At 47.5% G+C, this 19,924-nt stretch overlaps 1 protein-coding gene across 1 annotated transcript in view; it reads right to left on the reverse strand.

Moving 5' to 3' along the window:
- The window catches only part of atrn (attractin), a gene marked incomplete at both ends in the record, with an annotated part of 85,765 nt that overhangs the window by 62,564 nt on the left and 3,277 nt on the right, over positions 1-19,924 (reverse strand). The window contains 6 exon segments of the mRNA XM_080538806.1: positions 994-1,084; positions 1,510-1,678; positions 4,756-4,952; positions 6,928-7,056; positions 10,462-10,575; positions 12,834-12,917. Coding sequence (XP_080394932.1) covers positions 994-1,084; positions 1,510-1,678; positions 4,756-4,952; positions 6,928-7,056; positions 10,462-10,575; positions 12,834-12,917 — 784 coding nt within the window.

Genomic DNA, 19,924 nt, shown 5'->3' on the forward strand with positions numbered 1-19,924 from the left:
GCATGGTAGCTTGCCGTCATTGGTGTGTGAATGTGTGTGTGAATGGGTGAATGAGAGGCCGTTGTAAAGTGCTTTGGATTAAGGCGCTGTATAAGTGCAGTCCATTTACCAATGTGAACTTTGGAATGACCTGGAGTTCTGCATATACTGGTCATAAAATGTGTTCTGATCTTCATCTAAGTCACAACAATAGACAAACCCAGTCTGCTTAAACTAATACCACACAAACAATTACATGTTTTCATGTTTTTATTGAACACACCATGTAAACATTCAGGGTGGGGGGGGGTATGTGAACCCCCCAGGCTAGAGACTTCTCCCAGAGCTCGCTGCAGTCAGGATTCAGCCAGCCTGGAGGCCAGTCAGAGAGGAGGTTGGAGGTGATGGTTAAAGCTGCCCTGCCCTATAACAAACACACACCAGCTTTGGAGTTTGCTATTCTCAAGAAGCCTTGCCTGATGTGAACCATGCCTCGCACAGAAGAGCTCTCAGAAGATCTACCATTAAGAATTGTTGACTTGCGTAAAGCTAGTTTAGTGAAGCTAGTTTAGTAAAGCTAGTTTAGTAAAGCTAGTTTAGTAAAGCTAGTTTAAGCAGACTGGGTTTGTCTGTTGTTGTGACTTAGATGAACATCAGAACACGTTTATTTTCTGACCAGTTTATGCAGAGATCCAGGTCATTCCAAAGGGTTCACAATCACATACTTTTTCTTGCAACTGTATGTCTGAAAGGATGGTTAGAGGTGAACATTACCAGACTAGCCAGGCAGCCTGAGGACTTAGTTGTTTGTTATGGATGTTCCCATGTTGCTGTGTCAGCTGGTTACCGTTAGGATGTTGTGTTGATTTGTCATGCTGCCCTGAATACTGTACATACCTGCTGCCTACCTCACCCCCTACCCCCTCACCCCCCCTACCTCACCCCTACCTCACCCCAGGTCTTGCAGACACACTAGTGGTGGTGTTGCCAGGTGGGGTTTGACCTCATGCGTACCTCGTGCAGGGCCAGGGAGTGTCCGTACCGCCCCGTCACAGAGTTGACTGAGCTGTTGAGAGGCAGCCAGGTCTGGGTGCTGAGGTCCAGCCTGAGAGGAGGGAGGAGAGGAGGGGGGAGGAGAGAGGAGAGGAGGGGAGGAGGGGAGGAGAGGAGGGGAGGAGAGGAGGGGAGGGGAGGAGAGGCGTGAAGATGGGATCAATAAAGTTGTATTGAATTGAGCTAGGTAGGGGTAAGGGCAGGGCAAGTCGTTCTACTGCCCTGGACGTGAACAGTGTGGTTGTGAACTCACACCTTGACCATGCGGTAGTTAGTCAGGTAGTCAGAGTGGTAGGGTTAGGGTTAACTCACGCCTGCACCATGGGGTAGTCAGTGTGGTAGTTAGTCAGGTAGTCAGTGTGGTAGTTAGTCAGGTAGTCAGAGTGGTCGTTAGTCAGTGAGGTAGGTAGGTAGTTAGTCAGTGAGGTAGGTAGGTAGTTAGTTAGTGAGGTAGGTAGGTAGTTAGGGTTAACTCACGCCTGCACCATGTGGTAGTCAGTGTGGTTGAAGACGTAGCCTCCCACCAGCCACATGACGTCCTGGTGCAGCACGGCCTTGTGGGACGCGCGGGCGAGGCCCGGCCCAGGGTAGGGCTGCCTGGACCAGAAGGACGAGTTGGCAGGAACAGAGACGGAGCAGTCTGGGCCTGGGGGCAGGGAGGGGGGGGGGGGGGGAGGGAGGGGGGGGAGGAGGGAGGAGGGACACAAATAGAAGTGTGACTCATTCCTCTTCACACACACCCCCCTCCCTCCCCCTCACACCCCCGCCATGGTGAGAGACAGGGGCGGATTTAGGATCGTAGGAGATCCGGGGCTTAGCCCAGAGGGAGAATATAATGTGCGCGCAGAGCGCGCCGGAAAATGTTGCCTTCAACCTTCAACTTACCACCACCTTAAAGCGGACAAAAGGCACTGGAGAACACATATACATTCACACCCTTTAATGAAGCAAACTAATTGTGGTGGTTCTGGGCACAGAGGGAGGTCAGCACACGTAGCTCCCCCTGCCAGTCACCATCATTTATATTTGTATAGAATTACATAATTGATGGGCTGAGGCTAGTTATGTTACAGTATGTATATCAGGGCAGACTCTGTGCTCACCACTTATATTGTATTTAGAGTCTTGTCCTGTGTTATATGACGATATATTACATGTATTGTTGGCCTGTGTATAGTACTGTGAAATCAAATCCCCCCTGGGACATTAAACAAACTTAGTTAGTTAGCGTTACATCTTAGGATAGATTTGAGTCATGTTCTGTATACATACATACTACCATAAGGGCATACTTAATGTGGTTACTCCATGTTTACTAGCTGTAACATTAACGTTACATCATTCTTTTTCACTTGTTACTCAGTCAACCAGAGTGCAGATATCAAAGACTATCAGCCTGTTATTCACTTTATTTGTATAAAGTGAATAACCACTTCATTCCATCTGTTTTTCAAATAAAGTCCATTCCATTCCATTCCATTCCATTCCATAAGTATTATCCTTTGTTTGATTTCTTACCATGTACCGTAACAGTACCTTGCTATGTTTCATTTTCATTATAACATAACGTTATGTTATGATAGCCAGCTAGCATTAGCAAACCGGAAAAGTAGTGTCAGTGAGTCAGTCACCTTTCTAATAAGATTCACAAACCTGAAACATCATCTATGTCATCACTGCTGGTGATGTCATTGTTGTCAGCTGCTGATACGGCTGCTGCAACAGTTCTTGGCGCTTGTTTTGTTGAAAACAACTTTCGGATATCCATCCTTACACTTTTGCAAGTCAGGCACTGATTGAGATCACTTCTTCTTCAGGGCAGGGTAGGCTACGCAGTATGCAGGCTAATGTCGCGCAGCTGCTGCCTCTCTGTTGGACTCCGGTACTGCACGTTACTCACAAGAGTTTTTTTTTTTTTTAAGTGAAACATTCGGGGCTTTTCAGAAAACATCCGGGGCTTGAGCCCCAGTAGCCACCCCCTAGCGCCGCCCCTGGTGAGAGACCAGGCAGACACAGTTCACCGTGTCGACCAAGGTCGTTTCATCTGTTTCTCCTCCATAATCATAAGGTAATAGCAGGTGTTTAAAGGCTTTAATACTGTTGAGTTAAGGGACACCCTTCAATAATCGACCGACTGAACCTTCAAAAAGGACACAAGAGAGCCTCACTTATACGAGGCTCCCCTCCCTCCCTCCCTCCCTCCCTCCGCTCCCTCCCCTCCCTCCCTCCCTCCGCTCCCTCCCCTCCCATCCCTCCCTCCCTCCCTCCCTCCATCCATCCCCTCCCTCCATCCATCCCCTCCCATCCCTCCCTCCCTCCCTCCCTCCCATCACACAGCTGGTGAACTGCCCCCCCCACCTCATTCAGAGGCCGACAGCGTCAATATGCTACAGTATGCTGCTCTCCACCTAGTGCACCACGGCACGCTAATAAAGGAGAGATAGCAGGAGTGCTTTCATCTCTCTCTCTCTCTCTCTCTCTCTCTCTCTCTCTGTGTCTCTCTCTCTGTCTCTCTCTCTGTCTCTCTCTCTGTCTCTCTCTGTCTCTTTGGGCTGTTTGGGCTGTTTGGGCTGTGTGAGGCTGCAGCTTGGCTGAAGCCTGTGTTCTTGTGTTCTTGTGTTCTTGTGTTCCTGTGTTCTTGTGTTCCTGTGTTCCTGTGTTCTTGTGTTCTTGTGTTCTTGTGTTCTTGTGTTCTTGTGTTCTTGTGTTCTTGTGTTCTTGTGTTCTTGTGTTCTTGTGTTCCTGTGTTCCTGTGTTCCTGTGTTCTTGTGTTCTTGTGTTCTTGTGTTCCTGTGTTCCTGTGTTCCTGTGTTCTTGTGTTCCTGTGTTCTTGTGTTCCTGTGTTCCTGTGTTCCTGTGTTCCTGTGTTCTTGTGTTCCTGTGTTCCTGTGTTCCTGTGTTCCTGTGTTCTTGTGTTCCTGTGTTCTTGTGTTCCTGTGTTCCTGTGTTCCTGTGTTCCTGTGTTCTTGTGTTCTTGTGTTCTTGTGTTCCTGTGTTCCTGTGTTCCTGTGTTCCTGTGTTCCTGTGTTCTTGTGTTCCTGTGTTCCTGTGTTCCTGTGTTCTTGTGTTCTTGTGTTCCTGTGTTCCTGTGTTCCTGTGTTCCTGTGTTCTTGTGTTCCTGTGTTCCTGTGTTCTTGGTCATGTGACGTGCGTTCCTGGTTATGTGACGTGTCTGAGTGGAGCAGCTGTCCAGTCACCTGATGGATGGCGGGGCAGAACTGAAGCTACTCTGCAGGACAACAATGGAGGCTTTGAACGGTGCTAGCAGCATCTCTACCACCCTCACCCACAGCCTCCCCCTCCCCCTTCCATCTCTACCACCCTCACCCACAGCCTCCCCCTTTACCACCCTCACCCACAACCTCCCCCTTCTACCACCCCGTATCCTCCCCCTTCTACCACCCTGTACCCTCCCCCTTCCATTAGTACGACAATACAGTGGTAGGTGGCGCATTAAGTCTGAAGCCAGTCTGAGTCAATACGGTTTGTTTTCTTTTTACAGTAGCCTATGTTTGAGTCAAACTGTTGACAGGATTTCTAAATAGACACATGGATGTCAATTAAACTGTGTCTTACATATATATGTAATGTTTCTCATTCTAAAATGCAATCCTTCCCAACATAACTAGGTTAGGGTTAGGGTGGCTAACTAGGTTAGGGCTAGGGCTAGAGTGGCTAGCTAGGTTAGGTTAGGGCTAGGGTGGCTAGCAGCAGCATGCTAACCTTGCCAGCCGGTGTTGCAGCGGCAGGTCTTGGTGTCGGTCTGGCAGCTGCCTCGGTCGGGGGCGCCGCAGTCAGCCAGGCAGTACGGCTCGTCACACGCCTCGCCCTTCCACCCCGCCTCACACTCACACACCACGGAGCCGTTACCCACGACACACTCCCCACGACCTGAACAGTTGTTGGGACAGGTGTTCAACCTGAGAGAGAGAGAGGGGGAGAGGGAGAGAGGGACGGAGAGAGGGAGAGAGAGAGAGGGAGAGAGGGAGAGAGAGAGAGGAAGAGAGGGAGAGAGAGAGAGAGAGAGGGACGGAGAGAGGGAGAGAGAGAGAGGGAGAGAGGGAGAGAGAGAAAGAGAGGGTAAGGGAGAGAGAGAGAGAGGGAGGGAGAGAGAGAGAGAGAGAGAGGGTGAGGGAAAGAGAGAGAGAGAGAGAGGGGTACGGAGAGAGGGAGAGAGAGGGACGGAGAGAGGGAAAGAGAGAGGGTGAGGGAGAGAGAGAAAGGGGGGCGGAGGGAGAGAGAGAGAGAGAAAGGGGGACGGAGAGAGGGACAGAGAGAGGTGAAGGATAGAGGGAGAGAGGTGGAGTGGAGAGGGTGAGAGAGATACATAAAGTGAGAAGAGTGTACATGCGTTTCTTTATACTAACAGCATCAATTAGTAGTGTGTTTAATTAACAAAAAAACATATCCTAAAAACGTATATCCTATTTTGTAATGAACAGATACAACACAACATAATGTACTATACAACCCCAGTATACATCCTATACCATCGAAACGAGGATAGAAAGATTTTAAATTGGAGCAAACTTGTGAGAACAAAGTGTTTTGGAGGGAAGATGTCTGACACAGAGAGGACGTCCTCCTTTCATGTTCTGGCTTGACTGTCTGTCTGTCTGTCTGTCTCTCTGCCTCTCTGTCTCTCTGCCTCTCTGTCTCTGTCTCTCTGTCTCTCTGTCTCTCTGTCTCTCTGTCTCTCTGCCTCTCTGTCTCTGTCTCTGTCTCTCTGCCTCTCTATCTCTCTCTGCCTCTCTGCCTCTCTGTCTCTCTCTGTCTCTCTATCTCTCTGTCTCTCTGCCTCTCTGCCTCTCTGTCTCTCTGTCTCTCTGTCTCTCTGTCTCTCTCTCTCTCTCTCTCTCTCTGTCTCTGTCTCTGTCTCTGTCTCTGTCTCTCTGTCTGCCTCTCTCAGGCTGGGGCTTGGGGGCCTCTCTTCTCTTTTCTTCTCTTCTCTTCTCTTCTTTCAAACCAACTGCCATCCCGTCACCATGGAAACGGTACCAGTACCCAGCAAACGCTCTGGTGTCCATTGTTGCCCTCCACAGATGTTTGAGGTCAGAGCTAGTTAAACACACGCTCCTTTTATCTCTGTGTCTCTCTCTCTCTCTCTCTCTCTCTCTCTCTCTCTCTCTCTCTCTCTCTCTCTCTCTCTCTCTCTCTCTCTCTCTCTCTCTCTCTCTCTCTCCTTTCATGTTGGAGGAATAAAACAATCAGGACTAGTGAGTTACAGAGTGTGTGCGTGTGTGTGTGTGTGTGTGTGAGTGTGTCAGATAGGATCTGGAGTGTGAAGTGACCCTCCTCTCCACCTGCACATTAACCACATCTCTTCAGGTTTATTGTTACGTCACATTACACAGTAGACGATAAGACAATAAGACAATAATAATTCAAGCATAATACAAGATAAGCACTTTGAGCTGCAACGTTTGCAGGAAAAGCGCTATACAAATAAAGTTATTATTATTATTATTATTATTATTAAATAAAAAGTGACAGTTGTACAGGACATAAGTGACTAAAAATAATAGCATCAGGGTCAGGGGTCAAGGGTCAGGGTTAGGTCAGGGGTCAGGGTACCTGTAGGAGATGTTGAAGCCAGTCAGGTTGTAGGGTCAGGGTCAGTGTCAGGGTCAGGGGTCAGGGGTCAGGTACCTGTAGGAGATGTTGAAGCCAGTCAGGTTGTAGGGTCAGGGGTCAGTGTAAGTGTCAGGGTCAGTGTCAGGGGTCAGGTACCTGTAGGAGATGTTGAAGCCAGTCAGGTTGTAGGGTCAGGGGTCAGTGTAAGTGTCAGGGTCAGGGGTCAGGGTCAGTGTCAGGGGTCAGGTACCTGTAGGAGATGTTGAAGCCAGTCAGGTTGTAGGGTCAGGGGTCAGGGGTCAGGGTCAGGGGTCAGGGTACCTGTAGGAGATGTTGAAGCCAGTCAGGTTGTACGCTGCGTCGCTGAAGAAGTGCAGCAGAGCGAAGCCCGACTCTGACACCACCTCCGGGACCGTCTCGTTGCCATGGCGCTCGGGCACGATCAGACCACTGCAGCACACATCAATAAAACATCAATAAAACATCAATAAACAGCAGCCATGGTCGGGCTGTTGTAAAGGTCCAGTGTGGAAGCAGGAACAAGGTGACGACCATGACACCATGACACCATGACACCACATACTGGTAGAGTCTGGAGTTCCTCTCAGGAGCAGATACACCTGTGATTATGACTCCTGTGACCCCTGTGACCTCTATGACACCTGTGATTATGACTCCTATGACCCCTGTGACCCCTGTGATTATGACTCCTATGACCCCTGTGACCCCCTATGACCTCTATGACCCCTGTGATCATGACCCCTGTGAGGCAAGAGAGAACGTCAGTTTCGGTTACTCTGCTTCAGGACTTGCAGGTTCATCTGAAGCACGTTGACTCCTCACACATGATCTACAGTCTCAGCTGGATGTGAAATTAACTCAAAGGATGTTGAAAGAAAGAAATGAGAGAGAGAGAGAGACAGAGAGAGAGACAGAGAGAGAGAGAGAGAGAGAGAGAGAGAGAGAGAGAGAGAGAGAGAAAGAGAGAGAGAGAAAGAGAGAGAGAGAGAGAGAGAGAGAGAAAGAGAGAGAGAGAAAGAGAGACAGAGAGAGAGAGACAGAGAGAGAGAAAGAGATAGAGAGAGAGAGAAAGAGATAGAGAGAGAGAGACAGAGACAGAGAGAGAGAGAGAGAGAGAGAGAGAGAGAGAGAGAGAGAGAGGGGAGGGGAGGGCAGACAGGGGGAGAGGAGTAACACACATGTGAGTGGAGCCATAATCAGGATCTCTCTGCTCATAACCCCGGGGTTCTCAGAGCCATAACATCACCAGGTCTAGTACCACATCACTACCACATTCAGACCAGAACATCACCAGGTCTACTACCACATCACTACCACATTCAGACCATAACATCACCAGGTCTAGTACCACATCACTACCACATTCAGACCATAACATCACCAGGTCTAGTACCACATCACTACCACATTCAGACCAGAACACCACCAGGTCTACTACCACATTCAGACCAGAACATCACCAGGTCTAGTACCACATCACTACCACATTCAGACCAGAACATCACCAGGTCTACTACCACATCACTACCACATTCAGACCAGAACACCACCAGGTCTACTACCACATCACTACCACATTCAGACCAGAACACCACCAGGTCTACTACCACATTCAGACCATATTTGTACTAAGAGCTGATTATGTTTTGAGAACAATCCCCCCAAAAACGTAGCCGAGGTCAAATTCAGTCAAATTAATTATGGATTAACAGACTGTGTGTAAGCACTTACACCCTCAGGACGGAAGTTAATTCATAATGATTTAATTATCTGGGAACTGTGTTCTCTAGGGGACACAGCCAGCCAGTAGACCTCCTGACAGAGACACTAAATACAACCCAGAATAACTCTCCTATCTACATTTTTACATTTTTACATTTGTACATTTTTGGCATTTAGCAGACGCCTTATTCCAAAGCGACTTACAATCAATACATTTGAATGCTAAGCATGTGAATCATCAGTCCACCATTCGTGGTAGGAAGAGTAATCTATCTCAGGCCCGGGGCCATTGATAGAAGGAGAAACCTTCTTCTACCACCTTCTTCTAAACCCTTTTTTTTTAAAATTATTATTATACTGGAGGAACAGAGAAATAGTACAAAGGGGGCGATAGAAGTTCTTAGGGACACAGTAGAGGGGAAAGTGGACGTCTTTAGGAGACGTAGTGCTGAGGGGCAGAAGATGTCTCAGGAGGAGCAGTTAAGGTGTAACCTGAAGAGGTGGGTCTTCAGTCTACGACGGAAGATGGGTAGTGACTCTGCCGTTCTGACAGCCGTGGGGAGCTCATTCCACCAGCGGGGAGCCAGAGTTGTGAAGAGACGTGATCGTGCAGCACGACTGCTGTGCAGAGGTGGTGGGGCCAGTCGGCCAGCCGAGGTGGAGGAGCGGAGTGAGCGGGCTGGAGTTTGGGGGGTTACCATTTCCTTCAGGTAGGCAGGGGCTGTCCCTTTAGCTGCCTGATTCTTTTTTATTTTTTTATTTTTTTACCTTTATTTAACCAGGCAAACATGTAAGAACAAATTCTTATTTACAAATGCAGCCTGACCAAAAAGCAGTGGCTCTTTGGGGGGGGGGGGGGGGGGAAGCTAGAAATAAAACAAGGTTAAGTAATACAATAAACAATAAAACAATAAAACAATAAAACAATAAAACAATGGCAAATACAGATGCATTAAAATACTAACAGTCAGAGAGAGGGGAGAGAGACGGAGGAGGTAGGGGTGAGGAAGAGCGGAGGTGAGGGATAGCGGGGGTAGTGGAGCAGGGGTACTTAAAATGAGGCAGTGATGGGTTATGGGATGGGTGAGAGACGGTGATCAACAGGTGCATTGATCGACTATGGTTCGCTGCAGGATTTGTTTGAAAGCAGTGAGCAGTGAACACCTGCACATTTTGTGCACCCAAATTGTGGAATGCACTGCCAGTTTACATTAGGGATGCAACCTCAGCAAATATGTTCAAGTCAAGACTAAAAACCCATCTTTTTAATATTGCCTTTAAATGACTAAATAATTAAATTAAGATTATAAAAACCCATCCTTTTAATATTGCATTTAAGTTACAAAATAATTAAATTAAGATGATATAATGATGCAACGTTTGCAGGAAAAGCGCTATACAAATAAAGTTATTATTATTATTATTATTATTATTATAAACACAGTAAACGACCGTTGCCATGGAGACAGAGTCAAACAGTCTCTTTCAAATATATTTTTTATGTAATAAGGTACGTAAATACGATATTTGTAGTATTTGTATATATAATGAGATTGCATTAACTTGAACTTTATGATCTATGGAGGAGGGGGGTGGAAGGGGGGGATGGAATAAGTTGTACTTCTTCCCACTGCTTTTCCAATATGTGAAGAAAAAAAAAGAACGTTTTTTTTTAACTAAGTTAAAAGTGCAATATATGTTTGTTTGTTTGTTTTATGCTTTTTAATTCTGTTAGTTGTTTTTTTTTTTAATTGGGGGGGGTTGTTTTCCGTTATATTAAGTATTGTTGCTTTATCTTGTTTTGCACATATTTGAAATAAACATATCAATAAATAAAGCAACAAAAAAACAGTAGAGGACCGTTGCCGTGGAGACAGAGTAAAACACAGTAGACAACGGTTGCCGTGGAGACAGAGTCAAACACAGTAGACGACCGTTGCCATGGAGACAAGAGTCAAACACAATAGATAACGGTTGCCCCTGGAGACAGAGTCAAACACAGTAGACAACGGTTGCCCCTGGAGACAGAGTCAAACACAGTAGACAACGGTTGCCATGGAGACAGAGTGAAACACAGTAGATAACGGTTGCCATGGAGACAGTCAGACCCACCTGAAGGCGGCCAGCAGGGGGGCGTAGATGGAGTCTCCGTCGTAGACGTACAGGTGGTCCCAACTGCACTCTGTAGCAAAGTGGTCGAACCTCAGCCTGAGGATGGAGTTGGGCCTGCAACCAATCACAACACAGTCAGAACACATCTCAACCAATCACAACACAGTCAGAACACATCTCAACCAATCACAACACACAACACAGAACACATCTCAACCAATCACAACACAGTCAGAACACATCTCAACCAATCACAACACACAACACAGAACACATCTCAACCAATCACAACACAGTCAGAACACACCTCAACCAATCACAACACAGTCAGAACACATCTCAACCAATCACAACACAGTTAGAACACACCTCAACCAATCACAACACACAACACAGAACACATCTCAACCAATCACAACACAGTCAGAACACATCTTTCTCAACCAATCACAACACAGTCAGAACACATCTCAGCCAATCAGAACACAGTCAGAACACATCTCAGCCAATCAGAACACACAACACAGAACACATCTCAACCAATCACAACACAGTCAGAACACACCTCAACCAATCACAACACAGTCAGAACACAGCTCAACCAATCACAACACAGTCAGAACACAGCTCAACCAATCACAACACAGTCAGAACACAGCTCAACCAATCACACACAACACAGTCAGAACACACCTCAACCAATCACAGACAGAACACATCTCAACCAATCACAGACAGAACACATCTCAACCAATCACACAGAACACAGTCACATCTCAACCAATCACAACACACAACACAGTTAGAACACATCTCAGCCAATCACAGACCACCACTGGTCTGGGGATAGTGTAGGTTTGGCCAATGAGAGGAGTTAGCTGATGGAGTTGGGGGTATGAAAGCTGCCTTCTGTTCCATGTCAGGATGAATGGAGGTAATGTTTCATCTTAAACAACAGGACTTGTTAGAAGCTCTTCTAAAGCAAATCCAAAGAAAACGTCAGCAGTCATAAATCCTAAATAAGTATCAACGGTCTTCAGAAGAGACAACAGAACACATTCATGGAAGTTTGCCTATAAATTCAAACACTTCTCACTTCCTAACGTCTCACATCGTCACAGTTCTGTGATGAAGGAGAGAGAGATGGCGTGGTCTGTGTGTTTCTGCTGGTCAGATCAGATGTTAAAATGCACAGTCAGGTGTTCCTGTTTCAGCACCAGGAGCCCCGCAGCGCAGGTCAGTTAAGTTGCTCTAGATATGCTTAATTGCTCCGAGAGCTTTTTAAGAGTCTCACAGCGGATGTCTGTGGTTGCTTATTAAATTACATTTTCTATTTCTCCACATCCTCGTGATTTAGATTAATTCAGCGTGTACCACGGGGCTCAACCCCAGATAACTGTTAACCAGCTTCATGTACACAGACGAACCATCTGGACGGGCGCAGAATAAAATGCTAAATAACTAATAAGAAACACCAGTGGCTATTCTGATTAAAGACGAAGAGATGAGCTGTTATCTGCTACCAGCATACCTGCCTGCAGGGGAACTCAGTTATTCATTCTGCATTAATATAAATGTGTGTTTGGGTGTTTGGGTGTAAACAGAGCTTACAGTGTAGAACTATTTTACATAAAGAAACGAAGAAGCGCTGCCACTTTCAACACTCAAATAAACAGTTGTTATTCTGACCATGGAACCGTGGAAACTAAACCGAAATTGCATTTCTACTGAGGCCCGAGCCTAACCCTGCTGAAACGTGTGTTTCTCTTTGAGATAAGCTTCTAGATGTGTTGGTCCAGTCTGCCAGTGACATTGGTTCAAAGGCAAGTTTATTTGTATAGCACATTCATACAACAGCGGCAATTCAAAGTGCTTTACATACATTATAAAAAAATACAGCAAGAGGAGCATAGTAAGAAAATAAAAATGACAACGAATAAAAGCAAATATAAGAAGTAAATAGATAAAACATTTAATAAGACAATAGGACCAAACGGTTCCAGGACCGTGCGGCAGCGTGACTGAAAGCTGCTGCACCGTGTTTTGTTTTCAAAATCTGCAATTACAGAGATTGACGATGACACTATAGTCGTTTGGTGAGAGGGCTATGTAGATTTGAGTGTCATCCGCATAGTTGTGGCAGGCAATGTTGTTGTTTTTTATGATGTGTCCCAATGGAAGCATGTAGAGATTGAATAGAAGGGGGCCAAGGATTGATCCTTGGGGAACCCCACGTCATTTTAATTTGGTCTGACACAAAGTTGCCAATGGAGACATAGTAGCTTCTGTCCTGTAGGTAGGATCTAAACCAGCTTAAGGCAGTGCCTGAAAGTCCTACCCAGGTTTTTAGTCTATTAGAATCCTGAACTTACTGTCCCTGGATCAGCCAGGTGCACTTGGTCTTGTACTTGTAGTTCCCCGGGCCGTCCGTCAGAAACCCAGATGGCCCTGTGAGCCTGGAGGGAGAAGAGGTCAGAGGTTAACACCATGAACTAACCCTAACCCTAACCTTACACCATGAACTAACCCTAACCTTACACCCTGGTCTAACCCTAACCTTACACAAACCATAAAGTCACATCTCACAAGGGTAAGGGTTAGGTTAAGTCATGGGACAGTGGAGGGTAAGTCATGGGACAGTTAGCAGCTCTCAGTAGCTTGGCAACAGCAGCTTGTGTGACTAACTAAAGTCATGACGGGCTGAAGGTCATTTTTGCCTCGAAGCAAAATCTTAATTTCATGACGATATTCCTTCATCCACCTCAGTGATGAGACCTTATGGGAAAGCCCTCAGACATAACAACAAGTCAAGGTGTCAGACATAACAATAACCAGTCACGGTGTCAGGGTCAGGGTTAGGGTCAGGTGCCAGACAGCTCATGAAAAAACACATGGGTGACACAGCACTGAGAGAGCTACACTTTAACAGAATGCAACTGTCCCAGATATACGCCTAGTTATAAGCCTAGTTATAAGCCTGGTTATAAGCCTGGTTATAAGCCTAGTTATAGGCCTAGTTCTTCATTGACTCTCTCAGCCTGGCCAGCCCATCCCTGCAGCTGTAAACATGTCTGATTGTCTGGAAGGTTCAAGGCCACGGGTGTTATGATGCCACGGGGAGGGGGGGTATGGGGGAGGGCAGGGTATGGGGGAGGGCAGGGTATGGGGGGTATGGGGGAGGGCAGGGTATGGGGGGGTATGGGGGAGGGCAGGTGAATCTGAAGGAGAACTGAGAACTTAATGGTCAACAACTGGGACATATCGATGAACTGCATCACTGTGTCAACCTGTAGAGTTGTTGGATATGAGAGAAGGACCTGGTTTCTACCTGTTTGTAATGAACATTACATCCTGAAGAAACCAACTCAACCCAGGTGGGGGTCCTCAGGCTTGTAGTTAGGGTGTAGTTAGGGGTAGGTTAGGGTGTAGTTAGTACCAGGAGGGTGTAGTTAGGGGTAGGTTAGGGTGTAGTTAGGAGGGTGTAGTCCTACTTGAGCTGTACTCAATCAACAGTGTTCACAGCTATAATACAGCTGTATATTAGACACCTCCCCCCCCCCCAAGCCCAGTCTCTCAGTGGTTTGTTAATGAGTGCACTTACACAGAAGGCTGTGCATGTAATTACACAACGCAGACAGGCTAGCTAATAGAGCTAATAGAGCCGAGGGCCGAGGGGACGCCTGCTCTTACTGCCAGAGAGACAAACAGCCTCCCAGAGACCCAGAGAGACAAACAGCCTCCCAGAGACACAGAAAGACTGGGCTAGGAGACAGACAGAGACACACAGAGACAGAGACAGACAGACAGAGAGAGACAGAGACAGACAGAGACAGACAGAGACAGACAGAGACACACAGAGACAGACAGAGACAGACATAGACATACAGAGACAGGCAGACAGAGAGAGACAGAGAGAGACAGAGACAGACAGAGACAGACAGAGACAGACAGAGACAGACAGAGACAGAGACTGGGCTACGAGAGAAACAGCCTCCCAGAGACCCAGAGAGACTGGGCTAGGAGACAGAGACTGGGCTAGGAGACAGAGACTGGGCTAGGAGACAGAGACTGGGCTAGGAGACAGACAGAGACAGAGACAGACAGGGTCCCAGACAGAGACTGTGCTAGGAGCTTCTAAAACAGACGCTCATTTGGATTCTCCCTGCAGGTGCTCTGAAGGTTCAGTCATGATCTGGTTATCCTGGTGTTTACATTACAACACGGCATCAACACGCTTAGATCCAATTACAATTACCTGGCGAGCCAGGCAGGGTAGGAATCACGTCAGCGTAGTAAACAAGCACATGTGTGTTCTACGCTAACGACCAATCACTGGAGACATCTGACAGTCGCTGTAGCTAAACAAACACCAACGCAAATAGATGTTTGGATTTCAGACTGACGTTAACAGGCAGGCCGTGTGTGTGGCTGGGGGGGGGGGGGGGGGGGGGGGGGGGTTTGAGGAAACAAACAAGACAGACGCCATCAGAGGGAACCAGCCTGGATGACACAGCGGTCCTGGGAGATTTACCCTGCGGCCGTTACTGCAGACGACATTGAACATGAATCACATTACTGAGTTATGGGTGTTAGGGTTAGGGTTAGTTATGTGTGTTAGTTATGTGTGTTAGTTATGGGTGTTAGTTATGGGTGTTAGTAATGGGCGTTATGGTTTAAGACCCTCGGGACTGATATAGTACATCACAAGTGGCTTCACACACAGCTGTGAAACGTCAACACACACCAGGGCTCGACATTAACGCCGTTTTACTTGTCCGGAGCAAGTAAAACTTTCGCCGGGTTTGTTTGCGCGAGCCCGACGACGCTGCTGGATCCTGGATATTTTTACCTGTGTGCAGGAAGAACAACAGACGGCGCAGGCGCCTGTCGATCACCCGTACGCTTTGATAATATCTTCACTCACGATCATCTAGTCTAGTCTCGCGCCTGCGCCGTCCACCTCACTGGATACAGAATCACTGGATATAGACTCACTGGATATAGACTCACTGGATATAGACAACACCTCACTGGATATAGACTAACCTCACTGGATATAGACAACACCTCACTGGATACAGACAACACCTCACTGGATACAGACAACACCTCACTGGATATAGACTAACCTCACTGGATATAGACAACACCTCACTGGATATAGACAACACCTCACTGGATATAGACAACACCTCACTGGATACAGACAACACCTCACTGGATACAGACAACACCTCACTGGATACAGACAACACCTCACTGGATACAGACAACACCTCACTGGATACAGACAACACCTCACTGGATATATACCTCACCTCACTGGATATAGACACCTCACTGGATATAGACAACACCTCACTGGATATAGACAACACCTCACTGGATATAGACAACACCTCACTGGATACAGACTAACCTCACTGGATATAGACAACACCTCACTGGATATAGACAACACCTCACTGGATATAGACAACACCTCACTGGATACAGACTCACCTCACTGGATATAGACTCACTGGATACAGACAACACCTCACTGGATATAGACTCACTGGATACAGACAACACCTCACTGGATACAGACAACACCTCACTGGATATAGACTCACTGGATATAGACAACACCTCACTGGATACAGACAACACCTCACTGGATATAGACAACACCTCACTGGATATAGACTCACTGGATATAGACAACACCTCACTGGATATAGACTCACTGGATATAGACTCACTGGATAAAGACAACACCTCACTGGATATAGACATTACACCTCACTGGATATAGACTTCACACACACCTGCCTCTGGCCGACTGCTCTGCTTAACCAATCACAACTGCCCAACAACACCATCAGACTCATTAACCCGTCATGGTTCTCTCCAGACTCCATCTGGGCATCACACCCTCCCACCACTACTGCTGCTGGGTCTAACCGTGACCCTGGACCCCCCCACTGGGTCTAACCCTGGACCCTGGACCCCCCTGCTGGGTCTAACCCTGACCCTGGACCCCCCTGCTGGGTCTAACCCTGACCCTGGACCCCCCTGCTGGGTCTAACCCTGGACCCCCTGTTGGGTCTAACTGACCCTGGACCCCCCTGCTGGGTCTGACCCTGGACCCCCTGCTGGGTCTAACCACCAGCCTGTCTCACACCTCACACACCAGCCTGTCTCACACCTCACACACCAGCCTGTCTCACACCTCACACACCAGCCTGTCTCACACCTCACACACCAGCCTGGGGACCTGTCCTCTAGTCCTCCACTGGTGTAACAGACCTGATGACACCTCACCATCAGAGTCACACGTCATGCTGTCTGTAAAGCACTTTGACCTGCCCCTGTATGAAAGGTGCTGTACTAATAAACTGGCCTTGCCTATGGTGAAGTAGGGTAACTCCAGCATCGCGTCCTCAGTCACAATGTAAGAAGTGAAATGTAAATTCCGCTGTAGTCTATTGAGCTGAGGCTCTGTCCTCGCAGAAATTGATTCATTGATTTAATTTGCAGGAAGTTCTACAAATCAGATCTGTCAGAGATGTAGCGTAGCATTGGAGCGCCTTGACAGTCCTGCAGCTGTAAGCACCAACCAGGGAGAGTGGAGCCTCTGGTCTTTACTGCCATGGCAGACCACCAGCCTCCTGATGCTCCTGATGCAGAGAGATGATGGCTGTCTGGAGCGATGCTCTGGGACCATAAACACTTCAGTTTCCCTTTCAGGACCACAGGCATCGCAAACGCAGCATTGGCTTAGACAGCTAGCCCTAGCTAGCCCTAGCTAACCCTAGCTAGCCCTAGCTAACCCTAGCTAACCCTAGCTAGCCCTAGCTAACCCTAGCTAACCTTAGCTAGCCCTAGCTAACCCTAGCTAGACCTAGCTAACCCTAGCTAACCCTAGCTAGCCCTAGCTAACCCTAGTTAGTAGGGGGGTCGTGGTGGTCTAGTGGATAGTGAGTTGGACTTGTGATCGGAAGGTTGTGAGTTCAAATCCCGCCTGAAGCCACACCACTACTAGTGTGCCCTTGGGTAAGGCACTTAGCCCTCAGTTACTCCAGGGGGAATGTCCCTGTAATTCGTAATTGTAAGTCGCTTTGGATAAAAGCGTCTACTAAATGGCAAAATTAATTAAATAAAAAATTCATTAATTAATTAATTAATTAGTTAGTTAACCCTAGCTAACCCTAGCTAGCTCTAGCTAGCCCTAACCCCTAGCTAACAACCCTAACCCCACACGTCTAACAGCACTATCCATTGAAGGAGAAGCCATGTGCTCTGAAACAGACTGGCTGTAGAGAGCAGAGTGTTAGCTTAGCTTAGCCTGGTCAGTCCTGTAAGAGCAGAGTGTTAGCTTAGCTTAGCCTGGTCAGTCCTGTAAGAGCAGAGTGTTAGCTTAGCCTCATCAGTCCTGTAGGGTGCATTGTTAGCTTAGCCTGGTCAGTCCTGTAAGAGCAGAGTGTGTCCTGTTAGCTTAGCCTGGTCAGTCCTGTTAGCTTAGCCTGTTAGTCCTGTTAGCTTAGCCTGTTAGTCCTGTTAGCTTAGCCTGTTAGTCCTGTTAGCTTAGCCTGTTAGTCCTGTTAGCTTAGCCTGGTCAGTCCTGTTAGCTTAGCCTGTTAGTCCTGTTAGCTTAGCCTGTTAGTCCACAGTGAAGAGCAGTGGCAGACCCATCCACAAGTCTGTGAGCGTTGTGCTGTTTCTGGTTTCCTGCCATCGAAGCATTTAAAGCTGATTTCACCCCGACTGACCCATTAGTGTGACCTCAGCTAAACCCCAACACACTGGCTCCTACCCACTAGACCCTTAACCCAACACACTGGCTCCCTAACCCACTAGACCCTTAACCCAACACACTGGCCCCTACTCCACTAGACCCTTAACCCAACACACTGGCTCCCTAACCCACTAGACCCTTAACCCAACACACTGGCTCCCTAACACACTAGACCCTTAACCCAACACACTGGCTACTACCCCACTAGACCCTTAACCCAACACACTGGCTCCCTAACACACTAGACCCTTAACCCAACACACTGGCTACTACGCCACTAGACCCTTAACCCAACACACTGGCTCCCTAACACACTAGACCCTTAACCCAACACACTGGCCCCTACCCCACTACACCCTTAACCCAACACACTGGCTCCCTACCCCACTAGACCCTTAACCCAACACACTGGCCCCTACCCCACTACACCCTTAACCCAACACACTGGCTCCCTACCACACTAGACCCCTAACCTAACACACTGGCTCCCTACCCCACTAGACCCTTAACCCAACACACTGGCTCCTACTCCACTAGACCCTTAACCCAACACAATGGCTACTACGCCACTAGACCCTCAGCCTAACAACAACACACTGCCATGCCCATGTTACTATATATGATAACAACAACACACTGCCATGTTACTATGTATGATAATAATAACACAATGCCATGTTACTATATATGATAACAACAACACACTGCCATGTTACTATATATGATATAACAACAACACACTGCCATGTTACTATGTATGATAATAAGTTACAATACACTGCCATGTTACTATGTATGATAACAACAATACACTGCCATGTTACTATGTATGATAACAACAACACACTGCCATGTTACTATATATGATAACATCAACACAATGCCATGTTACTATATATGATAACAATAACACGCTGCCATGCCCGTCATGTTACTATAATAGTAACAACACACTGCCATGTCCCTCATGTTGTGGTTACAGTGTTTCAGAGGGGTCTGTCATCTGACCCAGCTCGTAGGGAGATAGAGGGTCTCTGCTCTGCTGTCTGACTGATAGAGGGTCTCTGCTGTATGACTGATAGAGGGTCTCTGCTGTATGACTGATAGAGGGTCTCTGCTCTGCTGTCTGACTGATAGAGGGTCTCTGCTGTATGACTGATAGAGGGTCTCTGCTGTATGACTGATAGAGGGTCTCTGCTGTCTGACTGATAGAGGGTCTCTGCTGTATGACTGATAGAGGGTCTCTGCTGTATGACTGATAGAGGGTCTCTGCTCTGCTGTCTGACTGATAGAGGGTCTCTGCTGTATGACTGATAGAGGGTCTCTGCTGTATGACTGATAGAGGGTCTCTGCTGTCTGACTGATAGAGGGTCTCTGCTGTATGACTGATGGAGGGTCTCTGCTGTCTGACTGATAGAGGGTCTCTGCTGTATGACTGATAGAGGGTCTCTGCTGTATGACTGATAGAGGGTCTCTGCTGTATGACTGATAGAGGGTCTCTGCTGTATGACTGATAGAGGGTCTCTGCTGTCTGACTGATAGAGGGTCTCTGCTGTATGACTGATAGAGGGTCTCTGCTGTATGACTGATAGAAGGTCTCTGCTCTGCTGTCTGACTGACTGCTGCTTCACTCTGACAACAAGACATCACATCCCTAACATCCATGTTAAAGGAAAAACCAAC

The sequence above is a fragment of the Nansenia antarctica genome (assembly GCF_963989245.1).
Source record: "Nansenia antarctica genome assembly, chromosome: 1".
In the NCBI taxonomy this organism is placed as follows: domain Eukaryota; kingdom Metazoa; phylum Chordata; class Actinopteri; order Argentiniformes; family Microstomatidae; genus Nansenia; species Nansenia antarctica.